Source organism: Schistosoma haematobium, chromosome ZW (assembly GCF_000699445.3).
Source record: "Schistosoma haematobium chromosome ZW, whole genome shotgun sequence".
NCBI classification, from domain to species: Eukaryota; Metazoa; Platyhelminthes; class Trematoda; order Strigeidida; family Schistosomatidae; genus Schistosoma; species Schistosoma haematobium.
In genome coordinates, this window is record NC_067195.1 from 32,028,738 (window position 1) to 32,054,659 (window position 25,922).

At 36.5% G+C, this 25,922-nt stretch overlaps 1 protein-coding gene across 2 annotated transcripts; it reads right to left on the reverse strand.

The window, feature by feature from the left end:
• On the reverse strand, positions 1-25,314 carry PDCD2_1 (Programmed cell death protein 2). 2 transcript variants are annotated; one of them, XM_035733785.2, is made up of 13 exons: positions 25,284-25,314; positions 25,013-25,242; positions 24,810-24,977; positions 24,646-24,776; positions 19,525-19,725; positions 19,341-19,489; positions 19,125-19,299; positions 18,877-19,073; positions 17,314-17,416; positions 13,947-14,051; positions 6,127-8,311; positions 3,913-6,074; positions 1-381 (listed from the first exon to the last, which is right to left on the reverse strand). In XM_035733785.2, exons 5-11 carry the CDS (start codon positions 19,699-19,701, stop codon positions 8,108-8,110), a joined length of 1,110 nt encoding a protein of 369 aa, XP_035587673.1. In that variant the 5' UTR covers positions 19,702-19,725; positions 24,646-24,776; positions 24,810-24,977; positions 25,013-25,242; positions 25,284-25,314; the 3' UTR covers positions 1-381; positions 3,913-6,074; positions 6,127-8,107. The 2 variants fall into 2 exon arrangements, with proteins under 2 accessions (XP_035587673.1, XP_051071093.1); XM_051211062.1 differs by lacking the exons at positions 24,646-24,776; positions 24,810-24,977; positions 25,013-25,242; positions 25,284-25,314 and having other exon boundaries at positions 3,913-4,045; positions 5,977-6,074; positions 17,314-19,073; positions 19,525-24,067.
• Positions 25,315-25,922: the final 608 nt, after the last annotated feature.

The window sequence follows — 25,922 nt, forward strand, 5'->3', positions numbered from 1 at the left end:
TGGGGACAATCGAATATATTTGAATATAAAATTACAGAACATAGTAAAATCTGAGAACTATACAATAAATAATTTATTTGCGAAATTTTCACTGTCTCAGACTTCTTTGTTCCTGCATTTCCATACCAATTTCTGTTCCCGTTCTTCCCTCCTCGATCCTCTCAACCTTCTGATGATAGACATTCTATTTCTGACTAGCGTTATATACTACTTATGTCGACATAAGTAGCACATACCACAGTAATAGTAGTAGTAGTTGTTGTTGTAGTTGTAGTAATTGGTTAGTCACATTTCATTGTAATGATAAAAATCTGCTTATATTTACACATATTTGTACTGAGTAGCGTAGATGTTGTGGTTTTTGTAACCAATGAAGCACATCTAATAAAACAAATAAATAATCACTTCTTAGACAAGTACCCTTTCCTAAAATATAATGATAAGAATAAATAAGAATAATTTTATAAATGGTGTTAGGCGAAATGACAACAAATAGTCATCAGATTTACATAAATTAAAACAGAAAGAAACTAACACTTCCTATTATTACTTTATAGAAAGCACTAAACAGTATGATATTCTTAGTTAGAATAAAATAAATAATATTATATCTTATGATTGTATGCCCTTGTATTAGACGATAGGTGAGCGAGAAGACAGTATACGACACATTATTAAGCAAACAGACAAATAATCACAATTCATATGGAATAGCTATAATAGACTTATGGAAATACCTGCAAACATACAAAGTGCATACATACAATTAATGTTGTTTTGTACTTGTCTATATAAGATAAAATTCTTCTCTATGCATTCACATGTACACATAGTGGCCAACGCGTTGGTGAGAACACACAAACAGCTCTGTTAACCACCCACCATCGTTAGCTCTGAATTTTGTTATAATAATAATAATATTATTATTATTTTGATTATTATAACGACAACAATTGTATATATAATACTATGTGGTTGAATAGATTTTCACATTACAATAACTGTGATAAAAAGAGAAGAAAAATAGTAGAAGAAATAGAAGATAATTTATAAGTTCAAAATGTTACAAAATGTGATTAATTTCATGAATGATAACAACACTTTGCAATGAAAAAATGCAACAACAAAAAATTGTGGTAAAACAAATGGGAATACCATTAATGACACCAATAATAATGATAACAATAATAATAATAATAATAATAATAATAATAACAGATACTATTATTATTGTTATTATAGAGTTATAAATAATCTTGCTGTTGTTTTAAACCTAACTGATGAAGACAAGTGAAGCAGAACGAAATTAAAGCTGATGATTTGTAATTCCATTATCATGATATAAAATGTAAAGAGAGAGAGCGATAATTAACAAATGCAACTAACAGCATTTACGTAAAATATCTTTAACTGCCTAGTTAAAGTTATGATTTTGTGAAATTATGTTTGTTGTGAGATTATATATTACTTATTATTTCCCTATTCAGTAGCATAGTGTTGTACAAGAAGTAAAATGTTGTAATAACATAATTTTAATGAAATCCGAATTTATTCGTTCAGCTAATTAAAAAAAGACTCAAAACTAAATATTAGACTTGTTCATTAAATTGGTGTAATTTTGAGGTGCTATACATGAACAACTCATTGTATATTGGATCATAAGTAAAACACCAATATTATTAGACGAGAATCTTATTACAACATGAATCGACTGTATTTAAGAAACTAGGATAGTTGAATAGTTCAGAAAAAACATGAAGGGAACTAACTGTTCTATATGGAACCTCACTTTCACTAGTTGTTCGTTCAATAATAGTTTGCTTAAACGAATATTTTCTTCAGACTACACGTATTTATTCTAAATATTTTTCTAGTACATTATTTAAGAAAGAAAAGAATCTTGTTGTGATGAAATTCTCATTCAGATAAAACCGAATTAGTTGTTAATAGATATATTTAATGTCATAGTTTTACAAAATAACGGTTCACTTGTTTGATTAACCAATATTAAGGAAAATAACAATAGTTTTCAATAGTGACAGGACTTAAACGAAGAATTTCTTTTATCTCTTCTGGTAAGTGGACTCTATCCCGTAAATATTAAGAACTAGATTGGGGAGCAAAAGCTTATAGGCATCGTGTCAGTAAGTTTGACACTTTTCAACTTGTCTAGAGAAAATTTGGTTTTATTACTTCTTTCACTATAAGCCCTATTTGATGATCAGTATCCTCAAATAAATACATTACATTGTCTTCAGAATAACCGAAGACGATTTGTTGTTATCTGACGTGCTTTCACATTTGCAGACTTTAGGATAAAGCTATTCATAGTCATCTCAACGGAAACAAAAAGTTTCATTTCATTATTGAATTTTTTATTTACTAGCTAAGATATATGATGTAACCCTGCATAGGAAACTGATTCATTTTTACTGTGACAATCATTGGAACTGAAATGATAATTATGTACAGAAAGATTTTGTTCAGCTGCCTGTTGCTACCTTGAACATCTGAATAAACTAGACTAGGATTACCAATGCATTTTTAGAAGAACAGAATAACTATAAATCATTTAGTTGGTCTAAGCCAAACCGGCAGCATCGTAATTGTTCAAATTAAAAATAGAATGGCTGAAAGTCAGATCCATAGACCTATGTTTGTTTAGTGAAACGCATAACCATACAACCGTTTATTCATTAGTAACCAGTGAATGACTAGTGTAGACAAGTTATTTTTGAAGTATGACCCGTGACATTCTCAAAACCTTAATGATTGCGTGTTTGAATATGGCGTTGATCAGTCTATCGCAATAACCAAAGAAATCAGAGTATTAGTGAGTATGAATGGTAGATCAAATAAAGCCTTCCTAAATCTTTTAAACTTCTGTCAGTAACAAAAATACCTTTCAATATTGAGTCCCTTATATAAGTGATAGGTTCTAAGAAGTGTATCAGCAATCACTAATCAGTGATTAATCAAGGAATTTAGGAACACCTTAAATTTCACCTTCTGAATAACATTTTGTTAAAATAATTAAAAAACAACCTATAACTATGTTCAGAATGTTAAAAATCAATGATAAGAAGCTTTTATGAATATTTTTACTTATCACTGAACACAAAATAGTCTGTGTACACTAGTTCTTCAATAAAATGCAGCTAAAAATAGAGTGCGTAATCATTTGAATAAACGAATTTAATACGCAATATTTTTACTAAATATAAGTCATGTCAACGATAATTGTTAAGGTTGAACACTGAACGATTGTGTGACCGTAGATCACTATCACTCTTTAATATGAAGCTAAAATGTGTCCAGAAAATATACTGAAATCAGTAGTGACTTGAATACTTGGTCAGTCAGTTATAAAAGGAAAACAATACGTCAGCCACAGGTATTATTAACATATGGCTCCAACTGGTTGAACTTATTCGAACTAAACATGGGTTTTTATGTAATTGCCAAGTATAATTAAAGGCACTTCTTAACAATTATATTATATTCAAGTACTTATCTATCAATCAGCACTAAAAAACAGCAGTGGTAGATTAGTTAAAATAAAATGTTTGATTTTATATATTCCTTCAATTATTATGAAAGTAGACTCTAAACACCATTCATTTTCACCTATTTGTTTTATTCAAAAATTATTTATCCACAATTTTTTTGGTACCAAGTATGAATTTATGTTAGCAGTCAAAAAACATACAAAAAACTATTTTCATTCTCCTTAGTCCACATCATAATTAATTAGTAAATCTACATTCTGCTAAACACAATTGAAAATTGTTTTATTCACCAAAAATCTTAATTCCATGACATAAAATCTTATCATTTTGTTTATAATAAATAAAATGGGTTAAAATTAAATTAATTGACATACCATCTGTTCATTTATAATATTAAGATTACCTTTTTGTAATTATTTGAAATACTCGTATTGTATAGATAAAACAGTAAATTTGACAAATTAGAATTGGATTTCAAACTTCATCATCATCAGAACGACCTTGAATAACTTTAACTAAATGAAACTCGGGGTGGGGTATTTTTTCGAAAAGAGGCAAGAATGAAGGGATGTCAGTGTACAATAACACGTAGAATAACTTACATTATATACAAGAATAAATATGTAGTTTTTCATTATTTTAATATTGAAATATATGTAACTCAATCTGTGATGACCTTGGGTCGACAATTTAATCTAATTTATTATTTCTATATTAAATGTTGCCAGAAAATTATAAACAAGCAACCATTTAAAATGTCGTCGAAAAAAAGTTCAATAATTTTTCATTTTACTCAGATAATTAAACGTGACCGTCAAAATATGAAACAAAATACATGATACCTGATATTAAGATAAAATTTAAATCACGAAGTGATATTAGCTAGACCGCGATTGGAAACCAGGGGGCACTGACTAGCTGTTTAGATCTAACATGAGCCTTCTCAGCAATGCCCATTCACTCCCCAACTATACAGCATAGAATCCAGGACCTTCGGTCTCTCACGTAAAAACTTAACCACTAAACCACGGGATCAATATCCAATGATATTATTGTCTAACTTCAATCAACTCACGATAATGCACAACCGTCTTTTCTTGCCTTCGGTTGATAACTGTCCAACACTCGACAAGTGGAGTTCAAATGTGTCGACTGTCAGCATCCAACTAATAACATTAAGTATTACTTCTTCCTGCGTAGACAGTGTGTTTGCATGATATCAACTAATGACATTGAAAAAATCACGTTTGGTCCTAAAACTGAGTTTTGAGATTACGATGCATGTATCCCAACGATTACTAATACCGTTACTAAAATCATAACCTGGAACTCATTTTGAAAGTATCCACAGGTTGGAAATTGAAAGACTCAACTGTAATACATATCATTGATTTTCATTTTCAATCATTAGAGATTGTTGCAAAACCACCGTGAAAACAAATCTCATTTTGGTTGACATCTGGGATAATAACGAGTCTTCAGATGTAAGGACATACATTACCCAGAAACATTACTACTAGGCTGATCAGGTCGTTACTGACTTGCTGTCACCCTCACGATTGCATAAATCAGACAGTGCATAATATGCAGTTCATCTCTTCGTGTAGATACAACTTGCCGATGCATGTCAACCAACACGAAACACAGGTCTACTGTTACTCAATAATCCCTCCAAACCTTTAGACAAGACACACCGATCTGTCCAGCCATTTAGTTCAGTTGCCAAATTGCAAACTTGGTCAAAATAATTTGACTAAGTGTACAACGCAACTAAAGTAAGGATGATTACTGAAGAATGATCGGTTTGCACACATTGATTCCAAACTTATTCTGCAGCACTCGGTCGACTCAATTCACATAAAATTTGTCATATCCTAACGAAGAATATATGAATGGTAACTGCTCGGAATTACTTATGGACTATTATTGCATATATTCTAGTTGGGTAACTATTGAGTAACTAGATTATATGTATATTCATGAACCTTTCATTCTACCTATTACCTACTCTTATACGATTTGCAATCATTAAGTTATTCCCAATTTATTAGTTACAGTATCTCATACTCACAGTCACCTCTGGCCTTGTTATAATTGTTACTTTCTATTTTATGGTATGATTTACTTGTATATAGGCTATGCATGTCTAAAACGAACTATTCAAACAGTGAAATATGAGATTGCGTTCTGGACTCAAACGGACAGAGCTAGGAGAGAAGAATCAATACTCAGAGTTAACTCTACGCTGCTCGTACTGGTCATCGTGTGACTGGTTTGGCACAATGCCTAGGTCGTATAAATTAATGTCCTCATTGGCGATTTACTCACAGAGCATAAGAACATAACAAAATTTACTGCAAGATTTTACAACCAACTGGACAAAATGTAAATTTAAGACAAGACTTTTTAATTTTTTGAAAATAATTATTGGCGAAATTCAACAATATACTTTATAATATCAACTTATCTATTGGATTTTCATCAGGTAAATGAAACAAAGTCTTGGCATAATTACCAGTTAGTTATCTCCTTCAAATCTAATCAAGAATTCAGCTATCGTTCAATCTGAAGTGTTAAAGCGACCGAGTTATTTTTTAAAGAAATTTCTACTACTTACAAGTAGTTAATTTAAGCTTCAGAATATTTTCACCAATCGTAAGACAACAAAGGACGATGTAAAAACTGGATATATTATATTCCGTAAATTCAAGACCGTCATTTATCCGACCACCTGAGCAAAATTATTCGGAATAGGGACCGAACTTGCAACTTACTGCTTTAAAGTCAAATCGCTTGACCACCAATCCACCGCACAGAATAATCTTTTTGTACTCCTATATTTTAACAATGTTGCTGATAATAATTGAAGAACAATGAAATGTTAATAGTGGGATCTAAAGACTTTCTAATGGTGTAATTATAAATATGTATGTATCGAAATCTACCAGGACTAACAAATCCTTTTTATTAACAAAACATGGATTTATTCTAATAATCTAGCAAGTGAATATAATATTTCCATAATAGTATACGAACGGCCAATTTTAGGAACTTCCCTGCGGGATGCCATTCAGATATTCATAAACCTGATAATATAATGATCTCCCTATTTTACGTGCATTCGTAGAAATTTCGAGAGTGAAAGTAGAATACCACAATTTGATATTTCACTATCAGAAATATAATTTACCGCTCCGAATGGTTTACAAAACGAATGTACTGTATTACTTCAGAAAGTTAGAAAAAATGATACTGGCGTGAGAACTGCGAAAAAATCCACTATGCAGGTCCATGGCATTGAAATGTATTTCGACTCACCAATTTAAAATTATCATGGGAGAGAATGGAGCGAACCAGGCATCTGGTATTCTTACCATTTCTATATTGTTTTATGTCATTCTGCCATATTCAATAAATCATAATGAGGTTGGTTTAGGAATGAAGAAGTACTGGATTTGAAAATCAAAAGTGAATGCACCTGTGTCATTGTGGACAACTCTGAGACATGTCACCTAGTCTCCAACGACTAATCGTAGTTAAAGACTAATAATTTCGATGATAAACAGTAACTGTTAATATAGCACCCAACAACAGTCAGGGTCTATACAGAAAACTAATTAGTTCCAACGATGTCTTGCATACAAAGTATCTTCTGATCACATTTATTCTATATTATATACAAGAAAATGATTTGCTCATTGATTTATTGAGTTTCGTCATATTAATTACTGGAAATTTACAATCACCCACATCTCAGTACTTCGATAGACTGACAATTCTTATTGTTTCAACTATCCCGAAAGGAACCTAAGTGGTCAAGCTGAATGCTAATTGACTTTAGTCACCTAACGTGGTTGTGTTTATAAAGGAATATGGCTAATCACCCTGCTAAAGTATGTTGTAAACTTTAAGATGATACCGGTATCTTCGTTTAAATATCCAGTTTTCATTACTTCTAGAGTTAATTTTTCCAAGCTTTCTGTTTTGGTAACTTGGAAAATTTATAAATTACGGAAATATATATTGGGACTTCGATATTTTATGTTATTTAGATAAGTTTTGATGTAACAGTGTGAAAGGAATTCTTCTAGGTGGCATTAATTAAGAGTTGCATAGACCCTCATTATATATAAGGAATTATTGCAAATCAATAGAACATAAATGTAATTTGTCGATAATAATTATCTGCTTACGCCATCGATACAGACCTATCAATGGTGTAGACACTACAAGTTGATATGAACAGACAGAGATTATCGTTTCAGCACTCTAAAATTTAATACGGTTGTCGATCAGTTTGGTGGTAGCAATAACATTCTAAATGCTTTTTTAATTGATTAAATCAACAGATTAATAATAAATAATAACGAAAACAGATGCGTTCCAACATTTAACAAAATAGTGAAAGAGAACTTTATATGCTTTTATAATAACTGATAGTAGTAATGTCTAACGCCGTAAAAAGAAAGTGATACCGATTTACACAGTTTTATATCAATATCTAGTCAACAGAACTACTGATCAAATCTGTACTTGGATCAATTTTTATTTTAAAATCAAGCCATCTAACCCTTCACATAAAAATAATTGTTAATCAATTATGGAACCATTTGACGAATGACAATTTCACGTTGATATTCAATAAATGCATTATCACATTTAGAAGGTGATACTTCTGTACATTTTTTTCTTCTAGGAAGTTCACATGAATTAGAACAAGTAAAAACGTAAAGCGAACCGAAATCTGGATTTAATTCACCAACTTTATCCAATTTTAAGTGAAACAATATTTGAGGAGTAACCTGCAAAAGCAAGATAAAAGCATTTCCATGTTTTTAACCACAATATTCCCTAAATATAGACTTGATGCAGTAAACAAAACCACGCAAAAGATAAACAGAACAGATTAATAATATTGCGAATGAAAAAATTGAATGGAATGGGTCAATGAGTGACTAAAACGTTTGGAAAAACAGTTGTACAAAATAGATGCATTTAATAATCTTTTAATGGCGTTTTTAGTTATTTAATTAAAAACGAAATATGACACTACTACGATTACCAGTGGTTGGTTGGGATGGATTAGTATATATATATATAATCAACTGTGAGCTCGATGACTCAAACAACATTGAAGAGGCTGCAACGCTCTAAAAGATCAAAATCTTCTCTTTTATTAAAATGCAATGCTACAAGTAACCAATTTAAATTTTTCAAACAAGGTGAAAAGTCAAGATTAATTGTTCATAAATCATCGACCGCTAAACACCGTGATTAAAAACAGATTTACAGGTTTTGTAAGGTGTGATTGATTATTGAACCCACTAATGACAGTATTTAACGCCCACCACTTCATTGACTCTCTTTGACTTCGTATGACTATCCCTTATTTATTCATCAATCATAATCTTTCACGTTTGTCATAAAATAAATTAGTTTTGTCGACTTATTTCTCCTATGCTCTAATTACTGTTCGGTATGTTATTTACGTCGCTCTTTTTCCTTGTTTGATAGACTGTATTATTTGTTTTTGCATACTAATGGCAGAGTTTATCAACTTAAATAGCTCACTTGATCTGACTTAAGCTAAGCTAAGACTCTGTGCTTAACAGTCTGAGGATTAGTTTAGAATAGCATCTGTAGGGAATTACTTTCTACAGGTTCAATTAAGATTTCTGCCGTCTCCGAATACTTGTTACATAGAATTGTCATTAAAAGTGTGTAATACCACGAAGACAGAAATGACAGAATACATACTATGAGAAGACTACATGTCGCGCAGACAAAGCAAACATGTGTTGTAAAACAGACATTTATAATCCCATTAAAATCAAAACTTTGTGAAAGATGGGCTAAATCTGCATATGACGCAGCGGTTTTCGTTATACGATGACCGATCATGTTTGTAACACCTCAGATAGGATTTATAATACTAAACATTTACACGAACTTGCAGAATACTCCAGGTATAAGTGCAGACAACAAACATAGTCATACCTGCTTCGGTCTGGGCACCCGGGCAGTATCACAGCCCACACACAAATGATGAACTGTGAATAATTATGGAAACTACTTTTCTTGCTTCGACTAACAATCAAATGATTCAAATTAAAATTATTATTATTATTATTATTGTTATTATTTACTACGTCATTATTCACCCTCTTTTATTCCTACTCTGTCTATACTTATTTTTTCGACTTATACAGCAGCCCGTCTATGGTGGAAATTGGACTCTATCTAAACGTTCTCGAATCACTGCCTGGTTGAAAATTGTATGCTACCACCGAATACGAATACTGAAGCAGTTTTTCTGAAACCACGTGCACCATTCAAACTGGCTGCCTTCAACGTTCGCACACTTATGCAGGTTGGAAAACAGATAGGGCTGGTTATGTCTTTGGAAATTCTTAATATCGATGTTTGCTGTCTATCCGAGAATCGTATTCAAGACTCTGGTGAAGTACTACAAATTCGCTCTCCATCTGTCGCTTCAAAAAGCTTGTTTTACGTGCGCTTATCCGGGGACCCTGTGGCATCTTCGTCTGGTCTTGCTGGCGTTGGCGTCGCACTAAGCGCTAGAGCTGAGGGAGCACTAATCGATTGGATCCCCATTAACAGTCGGTTATGTGCTGTTAGATTAGAAAGTTCCGTCACTGTGAGAAGAAATCGGCGTGAGAAACGATGTCTTTTCGTCATCTCCGCCTATGCCCCGACAGATTGCAGCCTGGATGCAATCAAGGATGAATCCTACCACCAGTTAACTGTTCTTCTCCAGAAAGTGCGTTCGACAGATATTGCAGTACTAGCCGGAGACTTGAATGCTCAGGTTGGGCGTCTAGGCACAGAAGAGAATCGTTTAGGTGGCCGATGGGGACTTGTTGGTCGCAGGACAGATAACGGAGACCGTCTACTGCAACTCTGCACAGACCACAACCTGTTTCTGGCTAGCGCTAACTTTCGGCACAGTCATCGCCGATGTGCCACCTGGCGTCCTCCCTCTGCATCTCAAGCCTGGACTCAGATTGATCACATCGCAATCAGCTACCGCTGGCGTGATTTTGTACAAGACTGCCGCTTCTTTTGGAGTTTCTATCTAGACTCTGATCATGCCCTGGTCTGCGCCAATCTTACCTTACTTTTCAGTTGCCAACGAAATGACCGCCACCAAAGGATTGATGTCAGCAAGTTGGTTGCAACTTCTGTTGCTAGTAAGTATCAAACTGAGCTAGCTTCTAGGCTAGCTACCAATCCAGCGAAATGTATAGACGAGCATTGGTTGCAAATTCACGACGCCATGAAAATGGCGAGTAAAGCCTCTTGCGGCTTCGCGAAACGTCCCGCTTATAAGCACTGGGTTTCTTCAGGCTCCTTACAACTCACTGAAGCCCGTCGGTCTACTCCGGGTGACCGTGAGTTTAACCACAAACGAAGGATGTTACGTAAGGGATTCGAGCAAGGCTTGCGTAAGGACCAAGAAGCCTGGTGGTCGAAGCGTGCTAATGAGTTGGAAGCAGCAGCTGCATCTGATAATTACCAGAAGCTTATCCAACTCATCCGAGCCACTGGCAGCAAGAAGTCTGGTGTGAGTGAAACAATCTACGAGGATGATGGGATGCCAATCACTAACATCCATCGACGTCTTGGACGATGGGCAGAATTCTTCGAAGGGCAGTTCGACTGACCTGCTGCTCCTGCAACATAGGTCAGATTGTCCTGCCCTCCATGGCCGGTGACGACTGATCCACCAAATGAGGTGGAAGTCCACAAGGGACTCCAACTCTTGAAGCGCTACAAATCACTAGGCCCAGATGACTTACCTCCGACTCTTTTTAAAGATGGTAGTGACTTTCTGACTAAGGAATTGGCGACGTTGTTTACAAAGGTCTGGGAACTAGGGAGTGTACCAACGTCATGGAATGAGTCGATAGTTGTCCCTATCTTTAAAACGGGTTCACGTCGTTCCTGTAACAACTATCGGAGAACAGGTCTACTTCCCATTGCGTCAAAGCTATTGGCTTCCGTCATATTTCGTAGGTTGTTCAAAACCCGAGAAAGATTGACTCGCGAGGAGCAGGCTGGGTTTCGTTCTGGTCGAGGATGTATTGATCATATCTTCACCCTTCGCCAAATGGTGCACATGGGTACCAGTATCCTGCGGGAACAAATGGCGTATGAACCAATTTTCGGTCACCGGCTACCATGGGACTGCATCTCCTTACGATGCTCCACTGCCTTGTGGGTTAGACCTTTAGGTCAAAGGCTCGGGGTGTGGCCCCCTAAGATAACCACCTGCTTCGGTCTGGGCACCCGGGCAGTATCGCAGCCCACACGCAATTAATGAACTGAAATTGTGTGGCGCATATATATTTGGCGCACTCCTGTACCAATATATATATATGTGTTCAAATAAAATAAAATAAAATAAATGTTAGAACACCGTCATACTCATCAAAGGCCAACAATCGTAATGTTTCTTGACATCAGGGCTGCCTTCGATTCGTTGGATAGCACTGTTCTCTGGGATTGCCTATTGAATAAGGGTGTGCCTGAGAAGTTTATTAACATCCTAAAAGCCCTATATGCAAACACCTCAGGTAGAGTGAGGGCATACAACCACCTTTCTCCATTGTTCCATCCAAGCAGTGAGGTTAGGCAGGGTTGCCCAATCTCACCATTCCTCTTCAACGTTGCCATCGACGACATTCTGGAAACAGCTCTGATGGATGTAATTAGTGGCGGTGTGGATCTATTGTCTGGAGAAAGACTTCTCGACCTTGAGTATGCGTATGATATTGTCTTACTGTGCGATAATGTCCAAGGCATGCAATCCGCATTTGATCAGTTGGCAATCAATGTCCGTAGGTACGGTATGTGCAGAGTACTTTTACAAGACTGGCAGGACGCTGATCCTGTACTCACCCTGTATAGTGAGCAGATAGAAGTAGTCGATAAGTTTGTGTATTTGGGTAACTGCATAAGTGCTGGTGATGGCGTGAGTGATGAGATCAATGCACATATAGTGAAAGCCAGAGCGGTTTATGCCAATCTCGGCCACCTTTGGCGCCTTCGTGATGTCAGTCTGGTTGTAAAAGGTCGGATCTACAACGCGTCGGTGAGAGCAGTTTTGCTCTATACTTGTGAAACCTGGTCTCTCCGAGTTGAGGACGTTAGACGACTCTCTGTGTTCGATCATCGCTGTCTCCGAAGGATTGCTGACATTCAGTGGCAACACTATGTCAGTAATGCAGAGGTTCGGCATCGTGTGCTCAGGTACAGAGACGATAATTCAATTGGTGTCGCCATCTTGAAACACCGACTTTGGTGGCTTGGACATGTTCTACGAATGTCGTCCCAGAGAATTCCACACCGTTCATTATTTGCCGACGCTGGGACTGGTTGGAAAAAGCGGAGAGGTGGTCAGTATATGACATGGTGTTGTGGTATGAAAGAAAGATGCAAAGGACTGGCTTGTGTTGGTCCTTTACGATTCCCTGGTTGGGGTCCGAGAGATGGTGCAACACAGTGGCTAGAGACGTTATCAGATATGGCTCAGAATAGAAGCCAGTGGCGATCCTGCTGTAACCTTTTACTTTCATCATAAAAAGTGGTTGTGTCTTCCTTAACTGAAAGATTTCTTCTGATTGTACCTTTTCGTTCCCTCATTATTACTATTATTATTATTACACTACCTTACACCAATCTGTTCGTTATTGTTCTCTTTTTCTTTTACACTCTTTACCTTTTTTTCCTTCTCTTTAAATTCTCATTGTTTTGTGTGGCGCATATATATTTGGCGCACTCTTGTTCCAATATTTATGCGTCCAAATAAATAATAAAAATAAATTGTAAAAATGCTCTACGAATAATAGAAGTGACTTATTTGAATCGTGAGTATGAGTTATTAGGATACACAAAACATATACAGAGTAGCATTCTTGAATCCTATGCAAATTTGTCTGTTTCCTGGTACATGCTGAGAAGGACTTTAACCGTGGTGTACAGTTCAAAAATAGCTGAAAGATTAGATTTGTTGGTGTTGACGACTAACTCCTTAAACCAACTTACCAGTAATCGTGGGAATGAGGTTTGATGTATAACACTAGTTCACACTCAACACAGTCTATCACACTGTAATAACTGTCTTAGTAAGCATATCGCACAAATCCTTTGTAAGTGAACCTTGACTAACATTTGGGATTAAAGCATTAATTTTACTGGCATATAATGATCAAATATATTACTGTGCAAATAAATGATTCTAATAATGTCATGGATTACCATACAATTATACGGTGGACAACGTTACATCACTTAAATTTTTCATTTACATACTTTTATGCATAAAACTATATGGTTAGTTTGAAGTCAACTACAATACTTTAAAAACGTAGAACATGGAACGAAATTAACTTTAACTGTTTTTAAAAGTCATACCTGAAATTCGAAAACACGTTCGGAACCGCATACTTCACATTTTTCAACTTCTACAGGATCGTTACTCAGCCAAATGGGTTTACCACCTCTATGAAATCGTACGACCTAAATAAAAACAAGAACAAATAAGGAATATATATGGTAGATAGCTATAAACAACACATGACTTGACAATGTCACGAGTTAACACACTTCAAAAAGATAAGAAACTATTAATACCGATTGAAGTGAGAAGCTTAGAAAACAACGAACAGAAATGAGTAAGAATAGATATGGTGGGACAATAATATGCCTACAACTTAGGGAAAGATGAGAAATTGTTACACCAAAAAAAACTCCAGAGATTGACCAAAATCTGTAATCATTAATTACGACCACCCAAAAGACGTTAAATGCAAAGTCAGCAACTTGGTACACAGATTAAAGTGACCACTTGACTTCCTGAACTAGTGTTGTGTTGTAGTCTAGGGGTTCAAGACATTTTATCAATATATTTTTAGACCATTCATCAAACAGGACTGAACTGGATTGGAGCTGAAAACTCGCAAATTGACAACTTAAACTGATCTATGACTTGCATCTAGTACACTGTGTCTAAAACCAAACTCCACATGCAGCCCCTTTGAAGCTGTTGATGGTTTCTAGGAAGAGGAATTATAACGCCTCACGGTGAAAGCTAACTTCGCTAGCCACAAGACTGATGCCCATTCTGAAAACCAGAGCAACAATTAGTACGTTTATGAAATGTCCGAATCATGAGCAAGACAAATATCATTCATATAGCCACCACTACACCAGACAATATCGCTCTTCGAGGTAGACAGTGGGTGGGAATACGTAGCATGTCCTAATCACCTCACCAGATGAGGATTTACTACCCCATCAATAAACTTCTCACTATTATCTAGTACCCCATTCGTAACCTACGGATCGCATACTCACTGGCCTCACAATACATGAGTGATGCTTCGAAGACATATATGGTTGAATACCAGTAACCTACGAATAGTCCCTGTTCTTAAAGGCTATGTTTCATAACCACCAAGTAGAACGGAGCGAACTGCCGTGTAGTATACTCGCACTTTAGTTGGCAGACGGATGTCTCGCCTATGCCATAAATGACGAAAGTTCAAAAGAGCCGATCGAGCTCTTCGAATCCGTAAAGAGATTTCATTAGACTCCAGACCATCAAGACTGATGAAACTCCTAAAATGAGTGAGGCGGTTGATATATTCAACTGACGCACTCCCCGTCATTAATTCGGAAGTAGACGCAGGCTGGTCCTGAAGCAACATTCTACTTTTGGAGGAGGAGAATCACAAACCAAATACGCTTACATTGTTGCTTAAGGTGAACGGAAGACTGCATTTAATCAACGTATTCACCAAACAGAACTATGTCATCTGAGTATTCTAAGTCAACAAGTGAATCTCCTGGTAGATCAAACCCTGAAAAGTCAGACGATGAAAGTGTTATCTTTAAAAACATGTCTATGGCAAAGTTAAATAAAAATGGAGGAAGCAGACAACCCTACCGAGCACCACTTGAAGTAACCGATCCTAATGACAGTTCGCCATAAGCTCTGACTCGACCAGCATTGTCCGAATAGAGAGCCTGTACAAGGTTTACGTACTTCGGTATGCCTTTCGATGGCAGACACTCCCACAGAACTCCATGAACTAACAGAGTCGAAAGCCACCTTAAGGCGTCGAAAAGTGTGTCTATTTTCCAGAACCTGCCGAAACGAGAATATTTGATCTGTATATTTACGTCTAGGTCAGAAACCATCCTAGTTTTTTTCTGGGGTCTGCTCATTACGAGCTCGAGTTAGACGTCGAAATATCATTGGGGCTGGTATTTCAGACATTAAATTAATTAAACTGATTCCTCTGTGATTGTTGCAAAAGTATTTTAGTCCTTTCTTATAAACTAGGACGGTCAGTAATCAAATCTAGTCTGATGGGATTACATCCAGTTCTCAGTTTTTGGCTAAAACTTCAGTTAATCTAACTGTTAAAACTGGACAACCACTCTCAAAAATCTCAGAGGTTAGACCGTCAGACCCTGCTGCTTTTCCTCGCTTCAGGTTTCCTGTAACCTTTTCAGCACCATCAAGAGTTAAAAGATGTATGTCCATTCGTCATTTAAAATGCATGAAAATAATGGGTAAGTGAATTGTACTGAAGTCCACTCGAACTATTCCCTAAAGTGTTCTACCCTTCGGTTTAATCTCCTGGATCGCGAGAGAACAATAGCCCAGTCTCTTTCCAAGATAGTTTCACTAACAAGTATATATTTAATACCTGTTTCCTTGATAAGTCTGAACAGTTGCCTACTGTTACCTATCGCCGCTACCTTATCCATATCTTCTGCTTTTGCCACATACCAATGCTCACGATCATTAAGCAGGTTATTATCAGCGTTCGTTTAAGTTGCCTCTGCACTTTAGCGTACTTGGAGCCAGATGGGATATGTTTCCAAGCAGTTCTGTCGACGTCTCTGAAATTCACTGATTTTTTAAACCTTTTGGTTGAAATAGTAGTATACATCACTGTTGTTTCCAAAGCTTTTTGAATATCATACCAAGCTGCCTCGGGGTGGATATCACCTTTACGGTGAACTCTCTCCTCCGTTTGTTCCTGAAAAATATCCTTAACTTCCTCATAATTAGTTGAAATCCAAGGGGTATTTAACGGTAGCATTTCTATGTCCAGTAAGACGTAGATAAATACGTTCTCAAACTAGAACATAATCCAAGTCTAAAAATGTACTCCATAGTAAGCGACAGTCTTCTATCGAGCCCCTTCAATGATGGCTAATGGCAATGTGATCTATCTGAGTTAATCGATGAGTCAATTGTCAGGGTCTCCACGTCAGATGATTTTTCTCTTCAAGTTCAAAATTGGTGTTCCCCAAAAGTCGACGGTTATACAAGTATAGCTACAGCAGACAGTTTCCATTATCTGTTCGCTGAGTCGAAACACCGTAAGATCCACACTAGCTGCTTCGGTTTTGGCACCCGAGCAGTATCTCAGCCCACACACAAATCAAGTGACTTATGTGGCGCATATATATTCGGTGCTCCTTTGTACCAATATTTATGTGTTCAAGTAAAGTAAAGTCTTATGACTAAGATCCACACATGTGCCTTTCAGTAATGTAATGATTTTTATAGTGTAGGGATAACTTCAACACTGATTTTTTGGAGTTAACTAAACTGTACTAAACTACAAAGAAAATGTCTAGAACTTTACTGGATATTTTAAAGAGTATCAAGAAAAATAACCTGAGGATTTATGAATCACAAATTAGTACTAGGTTGAATCAATTAACGGTACATTAACATAGAATATACATATGTAATTACTTGGTCAGGAGCCGATTTCATTGCTTCTCTAAACATTCTAAATCTGGCTTCTTCTTTAGTCTCTTTCTTGGCTATAAATTCAAGCGCTTTAACTTCAGAATCACTGAAAAATTTTAACATTAAACAAACAAACGATTTTTACTAACACCAGAAACAGAAGGATAACGTATAAGATGAAAACGTTATTACATATCACCTGAGTATTTAGCGTGTTTCGTCTTGGTGAAAATGATAAACCACACTTTCATTTTTGTGGCAAGAAAATAAAGCTGTTGTCTTTACTCGAAAATGGCTGAAAGTATTCACAGAAAAGAACATTACTGTAATAAAATTGAAGATAGATATGCTATGAAATAGACAGACCTGCTTATTGCATGGATTAAAGGCTAAGGTTACAGTTGTATAGGATTACTGCTAAGTCGATACATTGATTTGGATACGTGTAAGCCCAACATATATAGGAAGTGCTTGGTAAATTGTATGAGACTGATAAAGTCTCTGAAACGGTACTCAAACTCATGACAATATTCGAAAATCGGATACCTAAACGATTGAGTCACAACTTTATAGTGCGATTTAGTGCTGGTTCTAAAAAGTTATTGACCACTGTATATAAAGTTTCTCCACATTTCCCCTAGTCGCCAATAAATTCATAAAAATATGTAGGTAAATGACATAAATTTAAACCATATGACGATTATTGTGTAAATATTACTTCATGAAAAACTGGACAATATCGTGAAACACAAATCAAAATGTTCATTTCGACATATCTTTATATAACTTGTTTTGTCCCTACATGTTGATATTATTAGCCCTGTTTTTTTCCACATTCTTACAACCCACAATTACTTTTGCAGGAAGTTCTTCATTGCATCATTAGCTGTCTTTCTAACAACAATTAATAAATGCAAGAAAGTACTTTGCTATCAAACCATCTTAAACGCAACATGTTTTGAGTATACAGCGTAAACTATGTCAGTATCACAGATTAATTAATGGAGTATAAATCGTACTAATAATGCTCGACCTAACTTAATACTATTCAATTCACTATTCTAATTCCTCTAATATGTAAACCAGTCTACCACGTTCTAATCTTAATTTGTTGGATGTTTTATACAATTTTAAGGGCTGTGATTTTAAAATCAGGGTAATGACTGAGAAACCAGTGGTCTTAACAAAGCTTACTTTAGTTTCATTAGGTAGATAATAACACTAAGCGTCTATGAGTGTGATGCGTTGGTATGGTTTATAATGTAATACGTCTATTGTATACAGAGTAGCATATTAATAATAACTTTGAACTGGGGTTAAGTAACACTTATTTGAAACTAATATAGCATGAGTTTCTTTAGGATTTCAGACACAGTTGAAAAGTCAGCACGAAAAAAGGCGAAGTCCATGATTTTTGCCCTAATAACTTCAAACATTTGTCAAACAAGCAAGTACAAAGGTTAGTGTCATGTAAAACTGTCACATTTTGATAAAACGATAAAAGTAGTGGATTAAATTATCATCCACATTTGTACATAACAGAAAGTCACATTACGACTGATTTACTTTGAAAGTCCCAGGTCTACAGTTTCAGTGTCAGTTTCCACCTCTTCTGAAGTACTTTCATCATTTGAAGAAAAGTTGTCTGCAGGTTCAGAACATAAACGGTACTCAGGAAGTAAGAAGCTATTTTGTTCGAATAATAACATGAAATCGTGACATTTCGAACCACATTCTAACTTGTGTCGTTTCCAGTCTAGAACCTAATTCAATAAAAGAAAATATGTTTAATCGGATAAGTAAAACCGCTGTACCTGGTGCATTTTAGAACAATAAGAAGTGGCTTTACACTTTGAACAAGTTTTGTCTGCTTTACATCCACAAATTGGGCAGATAGATGAATATTTGCCAGCCCATGGAATAGAGTTAGCCTTTATCATCGAGTTTAACATTTCGCGACTGGGAAATTCGTTCTCAGGGGGCTCGAAGCTTCGAAATAATAGATGGATTACGACAAAATACATAACTACCTGTAATAGCAATTTTGTCTTGATAACTGAGATCGAAACACATAGAATGGTACATGATCAGGCTTATAATGACATTCACTATTTCGGCACATAAATAAAAATAACATCCGATGAAAACAGTCAGGTTTTTCAGATAGAGGGGAGTATATCTAGGCAGCATAAGTAGTTAGGATGCTGACAATACCTGTAAGAGGAAACACATTGGATTCAAACATACTGCACACTTTAGTTCACTAGGAGATGGTAAGTGTTGAAGAGCTAGCCAAGCTGGTCGCCCACCAACTTTATCTGGGAATAAATGAGAAACCAAGTGCCAGGGTGCACCCTCGACAGCGAAACCAAGGGCAAGCCCAGTTGACATAATACGGTAAAAATGGTACGGCTTCTAACACAAAAGGAGAAAATATTGTATTTAGAATTTATGCCGTAAAGTGATAGTAAAAAATTAGTTGGAGAAATTACATACGAACAACCTTAAAAATCTCTAGCGTAAGTAAATGATACGTGGGGGGGGAGATAATGATTGGTTGTTTGCTTAGTCAGACTAGTGGATAGTCTAACAGGTACTAGATGAGTTATATATTTTCCCACCCTTATTATTATTGTGATTGTTGTCGGTTTTTGGTGTGTGAATATACTTACGCTCTAGTTGGACGAGTCACGTGTTTTTGATCTGAGTTGTGTTCAAGTCCTGTAGAATAGACACTGAGAGGATATCTAGTTTAGATATTCGGTTAAGGTAAATTAGCGTCCCATTCATATGGACGAGAAAACCGAGCGTTACAACTGCAACGTAGTGCGTTTCTAAGATGCATGATTAGAAGTTGTTATATGACTTTTGTGCCGTAAATTCGAAAACCACTGGCAAATATAGAATTATAAGGGATTTGATTAGTTACAATTGGAGAAGGCTATCAATAATACACTAAGCAAAAACAAACTAATTAGATTTGTGTACCTTTTTAATGATCAGTTAAGGCACTGTGGGAGGGTGACAAAATTTAAATTCAACTACGTGCATTTTGTCGAAAAGCTCAAAGTAACGCTCGATAGTCCTATCCCTGTACATTGTGATGGGTCATGAAGCTATTTTTGCGATTTTATTACAAGAATACAATCGCTGCAAAAACTATGGTAAGGAGTTAAAGCCCATCGCCTAACCAGATTACTCAAAACATCTATTTATAAAGATGGCTTATTTTTAATTTAATTTAAAAAGAAACATTATTACCACCAAATGCAGTGACAAAACCTTTCTATGAACAAATCTCGAAAACAAGAATGTCCAATAATGTTTCATTATCAAGGGACTATGACAGCAGTAGGCGGTGATTACATATTGCGTCTGTTAGCAGAAGTACTAGGTAGTTTTTGGCTAACCAATCCATACATGTTTTTGATATATGTAAAAAACACTATAACTAACAATATAAGCCTACGGATTTGGCTAGGTGTTATCATGTAGACATCAACAAAGATCTGGCACACGTGTGCTGGTCCGAAATCACCACACTGCCACAAAGAGAAGGGGAGGAAACTAACAAAAGAAACAGGGAGAAGGATAACATTAAGAACAGAAACATGCTAAACATGGTTCTAGAGGAACGAATGAAATATATGGAAATTCACTACACTCCAAATTTAGATAGGCAACAGAGACGGATCGCAATCCATCTTATTAAGGGTCTTCATTAAGAGATTACAAGTATTATGTAGAGCGCAGTAAGGAAGTCTAGAATTTCTGGTTGGTGAAAATTTGTGCCAACAAAATATTTCCAAAACATAGTTAATGATTACATGAACTAGAACAGCTATCACACTCAATCTTAAGTCACTGTAGTACGTTGAAATTATTTTCTCCTCTTAAAAATGAAGTCCTGTACACTATTAGCTCACAGAAGTAATCACATTTTGATAGGGGTTAAGGGAGTATTTTTCAAAAGTTATAGAGGGACGTACTAGTAAGTCAAACTTTTAATACATCACTACAAAATATGACAAAAGAAGCATCCTATAGCAAGTGCTAAAACAGGGGAGTCACAATACATATTACAATTAAATAACATTTTATGGTAAGATATCATGCACTCAGCATCGTCAGTAGATTGGACAATGGAGCCAGAGTCCTCAATCGAAACGGCTTGAAACGTATTTCGAAATTTATACTTAAAAGTTACCGCACCCCAAATCCCTTGGGCTATGCCAAAGGGGCCGAGAAACTCCACCATGGTTCAGTAGGGAGGTTCGCATACTTCTCCGTAAGAGAAGAAAAATGTGAGAGAGATTTAAGTTACTGGGGACCGATGAGACAAAATCTCAGTATCGCAAAGCTCGGAATACCTTTGCCTCGACCCTCCGTAAGTTTAGAAAGTTGTACGAAGAAAAAATCGTTAAGGAATCCATAGAATGTCCTAAACGCTTGTATTCCTATATAAACCAAAGGACAAAAAGAAGAGAAAATATTCCTGCAATATGGAGAGACAGTACCGCGTCATCATTAGTGGAGGACGACTTTGGTAAGGCTCAAGTATTCTCAAACTACCTTAGCAATGTATATACCGTAAAAACACTTCTCCCGTCAGTACATATAAATCCCCACACACAAACACTGGACAGCGTGACCATTAAGGAACTCGATGTCTTTGGTCTGCTAAATAAGCTTGGTATAGGTAAATCCACGGAACCCGATGAGACGCATCCTAGGCTACTAAGAGAATTACCTAACTTCGTTACGAACCATTTAAGTATATGCTTTAACTTATCCGTAACCCAGGGTCGTTTAACAAAAGACTGGAAGAACGCCATGGTAAGTCTTGTCTTCAAAACAGGTACGAAACATAAACCTGGGAATTGCCGACCCGTCAGCCTAACTAGTGTGGTTGTTAAAATCTTAGAAAAGATTATTCATAAGAAGCTATGAAAACCGGATCCTTATGGAGAAGCAGCATGGTTTTAGAATAGGTTATTCTTGTCTCATAAACTTATTAGTGGCTCGTGAAAACTGACGAGCTCTTAAGGACCAAAAGTTACCTGTAGACGTAGCCTATATTGACTTCCGCAAAGCTTTTGACAAGCTTCCGCACAACCGGCTGTTATATAAGTTAAGAAATGTCGTGGTTGGAGAGAATCTATTGATGTGAATAAAATACTTTCTAGTTGGGCGCCAACAAAGAGTACGAGTGAACTCCAAGTTGTCTAGCTGAGAGACTGTGCTCAGCGGAGTGCCTCAGGGTACAGTTTGGGGGCCAGTGTCATTCCTCTTGTATGTAAATGACCTTCCTCGTTTACTATCATCACCAGTCTTGCTATATGCTGACGATGTCAAGATATGGAGAGCGATAAAAAGCAAAGGTGATAGCTTAGAACTCCCAAATAACCTGGAGAAACTATCTGAATGGTCTCAAACTTGGCAGTTGCAGATAAATACTTCCAAGTGTATTGTGATGCATATCGGTCATCATGGTACAGATACATACAAGATGAATAACACTGAGCTATCTGTTGTCCAAACATACAATGACTTAGGAATCACTGTCAGCCAAGACTTAAAGACTACTGCACACTGTCGTGCAATAGATGCCAAAAGTTTTAGAGCCTTATCGTTGATACGTAGGGCCTTTAACCATGTCGACGCTAAAAACTTTCTGACTTTGCATACAGTATTCGTGCATCCCAAACTTGAGTACTACATACAAGAGGCCAGCCCATGTCTATAAAAAGATAGTTAGCTTTTGGAAAAGGTTCAGAGAACAGCAACTAAGCCGATTCCCGGAATAGCGAAACTACAGTATCATGCTCGACTGGTCAAGCTAAATCTATTCCCGTTGTCATATCGAAAATCTAGAGGTGATTTGATTACAGTTTTCAAATTGCTTAGTGATAAGTCTGCACCTGATATGTCCTCATTTTTCTTGTCTTCCAAAGCAGAGAATTTACAAGGACAAACTACTTGTCAGCTGAATATTGACTTTCCCATCGAGTCATCAACGAGAGGAATTCGTTACCTCAGCACGTGGTTGGGGCTCCATCCACCGACACTTTCAAAAGAAGGTTGGACCAACTGAGAGACCATCATTGCCAGGAGTCACACAGGCCATCAAGACTCCTGTCCTTTACAAACTGAAAATGAAACTTTGTGCGCCACACATACCGCGCAACCGTTAGTTTAAAAACCTGTCAAACTATTGCAAATATACATTGTCTTGAGGTAGAAGGATCCAAACCTCAGTTCTCAACACTGGACAGAGGTTAAGCCGGTCAAAAGTGGTGTACCCCAAGGCACCATCTTAGGCCCCCCGCTCTTCCTTCTCTACGTTAATGAGTTACCGCTGTAACTTAGGTCGACATTATTGTTTGCGGATGATGTAAAAATCTGGAGAACAATAAAAAGTGCGGCTGATCATGTTTATCTTCAAGCTGACTTAGACGATTTAGTTAGATGGGCTCGAGAGTGGGGTTTAGAAATCAATGTTAGGAAGAGTGTACTAATGCACATCGGTCACGGTAATAGTTACCGTTATACTATTGAGGGTAAACCTCTTCCATGCGTTCAAGAGCATAGAGACTTAGGAGTAGTATTAAGTCATGATTTAAAAACAACTACACATTGCAAAGCAGCCGCTGTCAAAGGTTTTCGAGCGTTATGGTCACTTCGCCGAGCGTTCAAATCTTTTGACGAGGAAACGTTTCGAATTTTATATCCCACCTATGTAAGACCACACTTAGAGTACTGTATCCAAGCAGCTAGCCCATGTCTGGTAAAGGATACTAACTCCCTTGAGTGTGTCCAGCGTGTGGGAACGAAATTAGTGAAGGGTCTTTCTAGACTCCCTTACGATGAGCGTTTAAAACGCCTAAATCTTTTCCCCTTGTCGTATCGTAGGACACGAGGTGACCTTATGCTGGCATTTCGTATCTTTAATTATGATTTGGGTGTTAATATGTCTTATCTTTTTGCTCCCTCCAGCACTAATAATCTCCGCGGTCATAGCAAGAAGCTTCATAAACCAAGATCTAATAAACTTAAAGTGGGGTTCCGTTTTTCTCATCGAGTAGTCAATCATTGGAACGCCTTACCCGAACAAGTGGTATCAGCCCCATCAGTGAATACTTTCAAGGAGAAGCTGGACCTTCACTGGAAAGCAGTGCGTCAGGATTAATACAGGTTCATCAACCTACTATCCTTATTACTGAAGACTGAGGTTAATTTTGGGGAAATTTTGAAAAACGGTCCTGAAAAGTGAGAAGACATAAACCTATGGAGCTTTAGACAGGTCTACAAGGATAACAAAATACGAAACAGTACCTAGAAACCCTTGAAGGAATAAATGCAAGGTCCAATTCATTTGGTTAGTTGCGACCAAACGTTGTCAGAGAGAGGTGTATATGTTCAGACGCTGCCTCACCACTCTGTAGACATCATAATTAAGAAAAACGCTAGTACTAAGACACGATGAAGAAAGCACTTACTGTTAACTGAGCTCCTAAACATAAAAATAACTCAGAAAGTTAGTAACATCGCTGAATCAACATGTATTGTAACTTATAAGTTGCTTAGGGTCTCTACTTTGCATCGAATGTTGCGACTTTTATATAAAAATCCATGCTATTTGATTGTTAGCTCAAATATCTTGATGTCTAATGAAGTATACGGAGATATCTCGAACCATTACCTTGCCGTAACTGTTTGAAAAAGTGGTCCGAGCTTCCAATATCCAATATCTTCGTGTCGAGACTGTACAAACAGACTTGTAAATAAACCCGCAAAATTGATAGCTCTACAAGTCTTCGACATTTGATGTTGACAACATTCGTTTCGATGGATCCACCCAGCTGAAGGAGTCCGGTCACATCCGCTCAAAATCACTAGTGAGAACGCCGTTTTCAACTTCTCGTGCGACCACTAGCCAAATTAGATCAGTCACTTCTCGATAAATTGATTACCTATGAAATGTATTTTCGAATCTCCTCGCTCCTGACTTTTGATTTCACTGGGTGGGCGCGATTCAATTATGGGTGTTACTGAATAAAGTGTTATGAAACTCCCAATACTTGCGACATCTTCAGACGGTATTTTTGTGTTCACTTCCTGTTGTTTGGGTACAGTTCTAGGTCTTTAGTGATGTGTTATATTCGTTATTATAACACTTTATGACCGAGGAGAAGTGAATTGGGTAAGATTTATGGGATAAGCGTTCCTGAATATATGTGAAAAAACTGCTTTACTAGCTTATATATCAGTAATAAACAACCACAATAAGACTAGGTAGACATTACTGAATACAAGTGAAAGTAGCATTGAAATAAGACCAGATTATGACCGCTTTGTAATTGGATTGGATTTATATCGACACTGACACTTAGAATTACTATCAACTGTATAGGAATAGAAATAAATCTGACAATATAATGTCTAGCAATTGTGATATAATGAAATAAATCCAGAACTGCACCAAACTGGTCCAATCTGAATACTACTGAGAAGAATTTAAACTACGTGGTGTCAGCTACTCAAAGTGGATCGGATATTTAGACATCTTCATAGTAATATAATGTGACAGATAGATAGATGGATAGATAGAT

Excerpts from the sequence above, each read along its gene's own strand:
- PDCD2_1 (XM_035733785.2), bottom strand. The coding sequence starts at position 19,701 with ATGTCAACTGGGCTTGCCCTTGGTTTCGCTGTCGAGGGTGCACCCTGG. Across the intron at positions 19,490-19,524 it reads CAATGTGTTTCCTCTTACAG|ATATACTCCCCTCTATCTGA; the intron begins GTATTGTCAGCA and ends TATGCTGCCTAG. Across the intron at positions 19,074-19,124 it reads ATTGTTCTAAAATGCACCAG|GTTCTAGACTGGAAACGACA; the intron begins GTACAGCGGTTT and ends TTATTGAATTAG.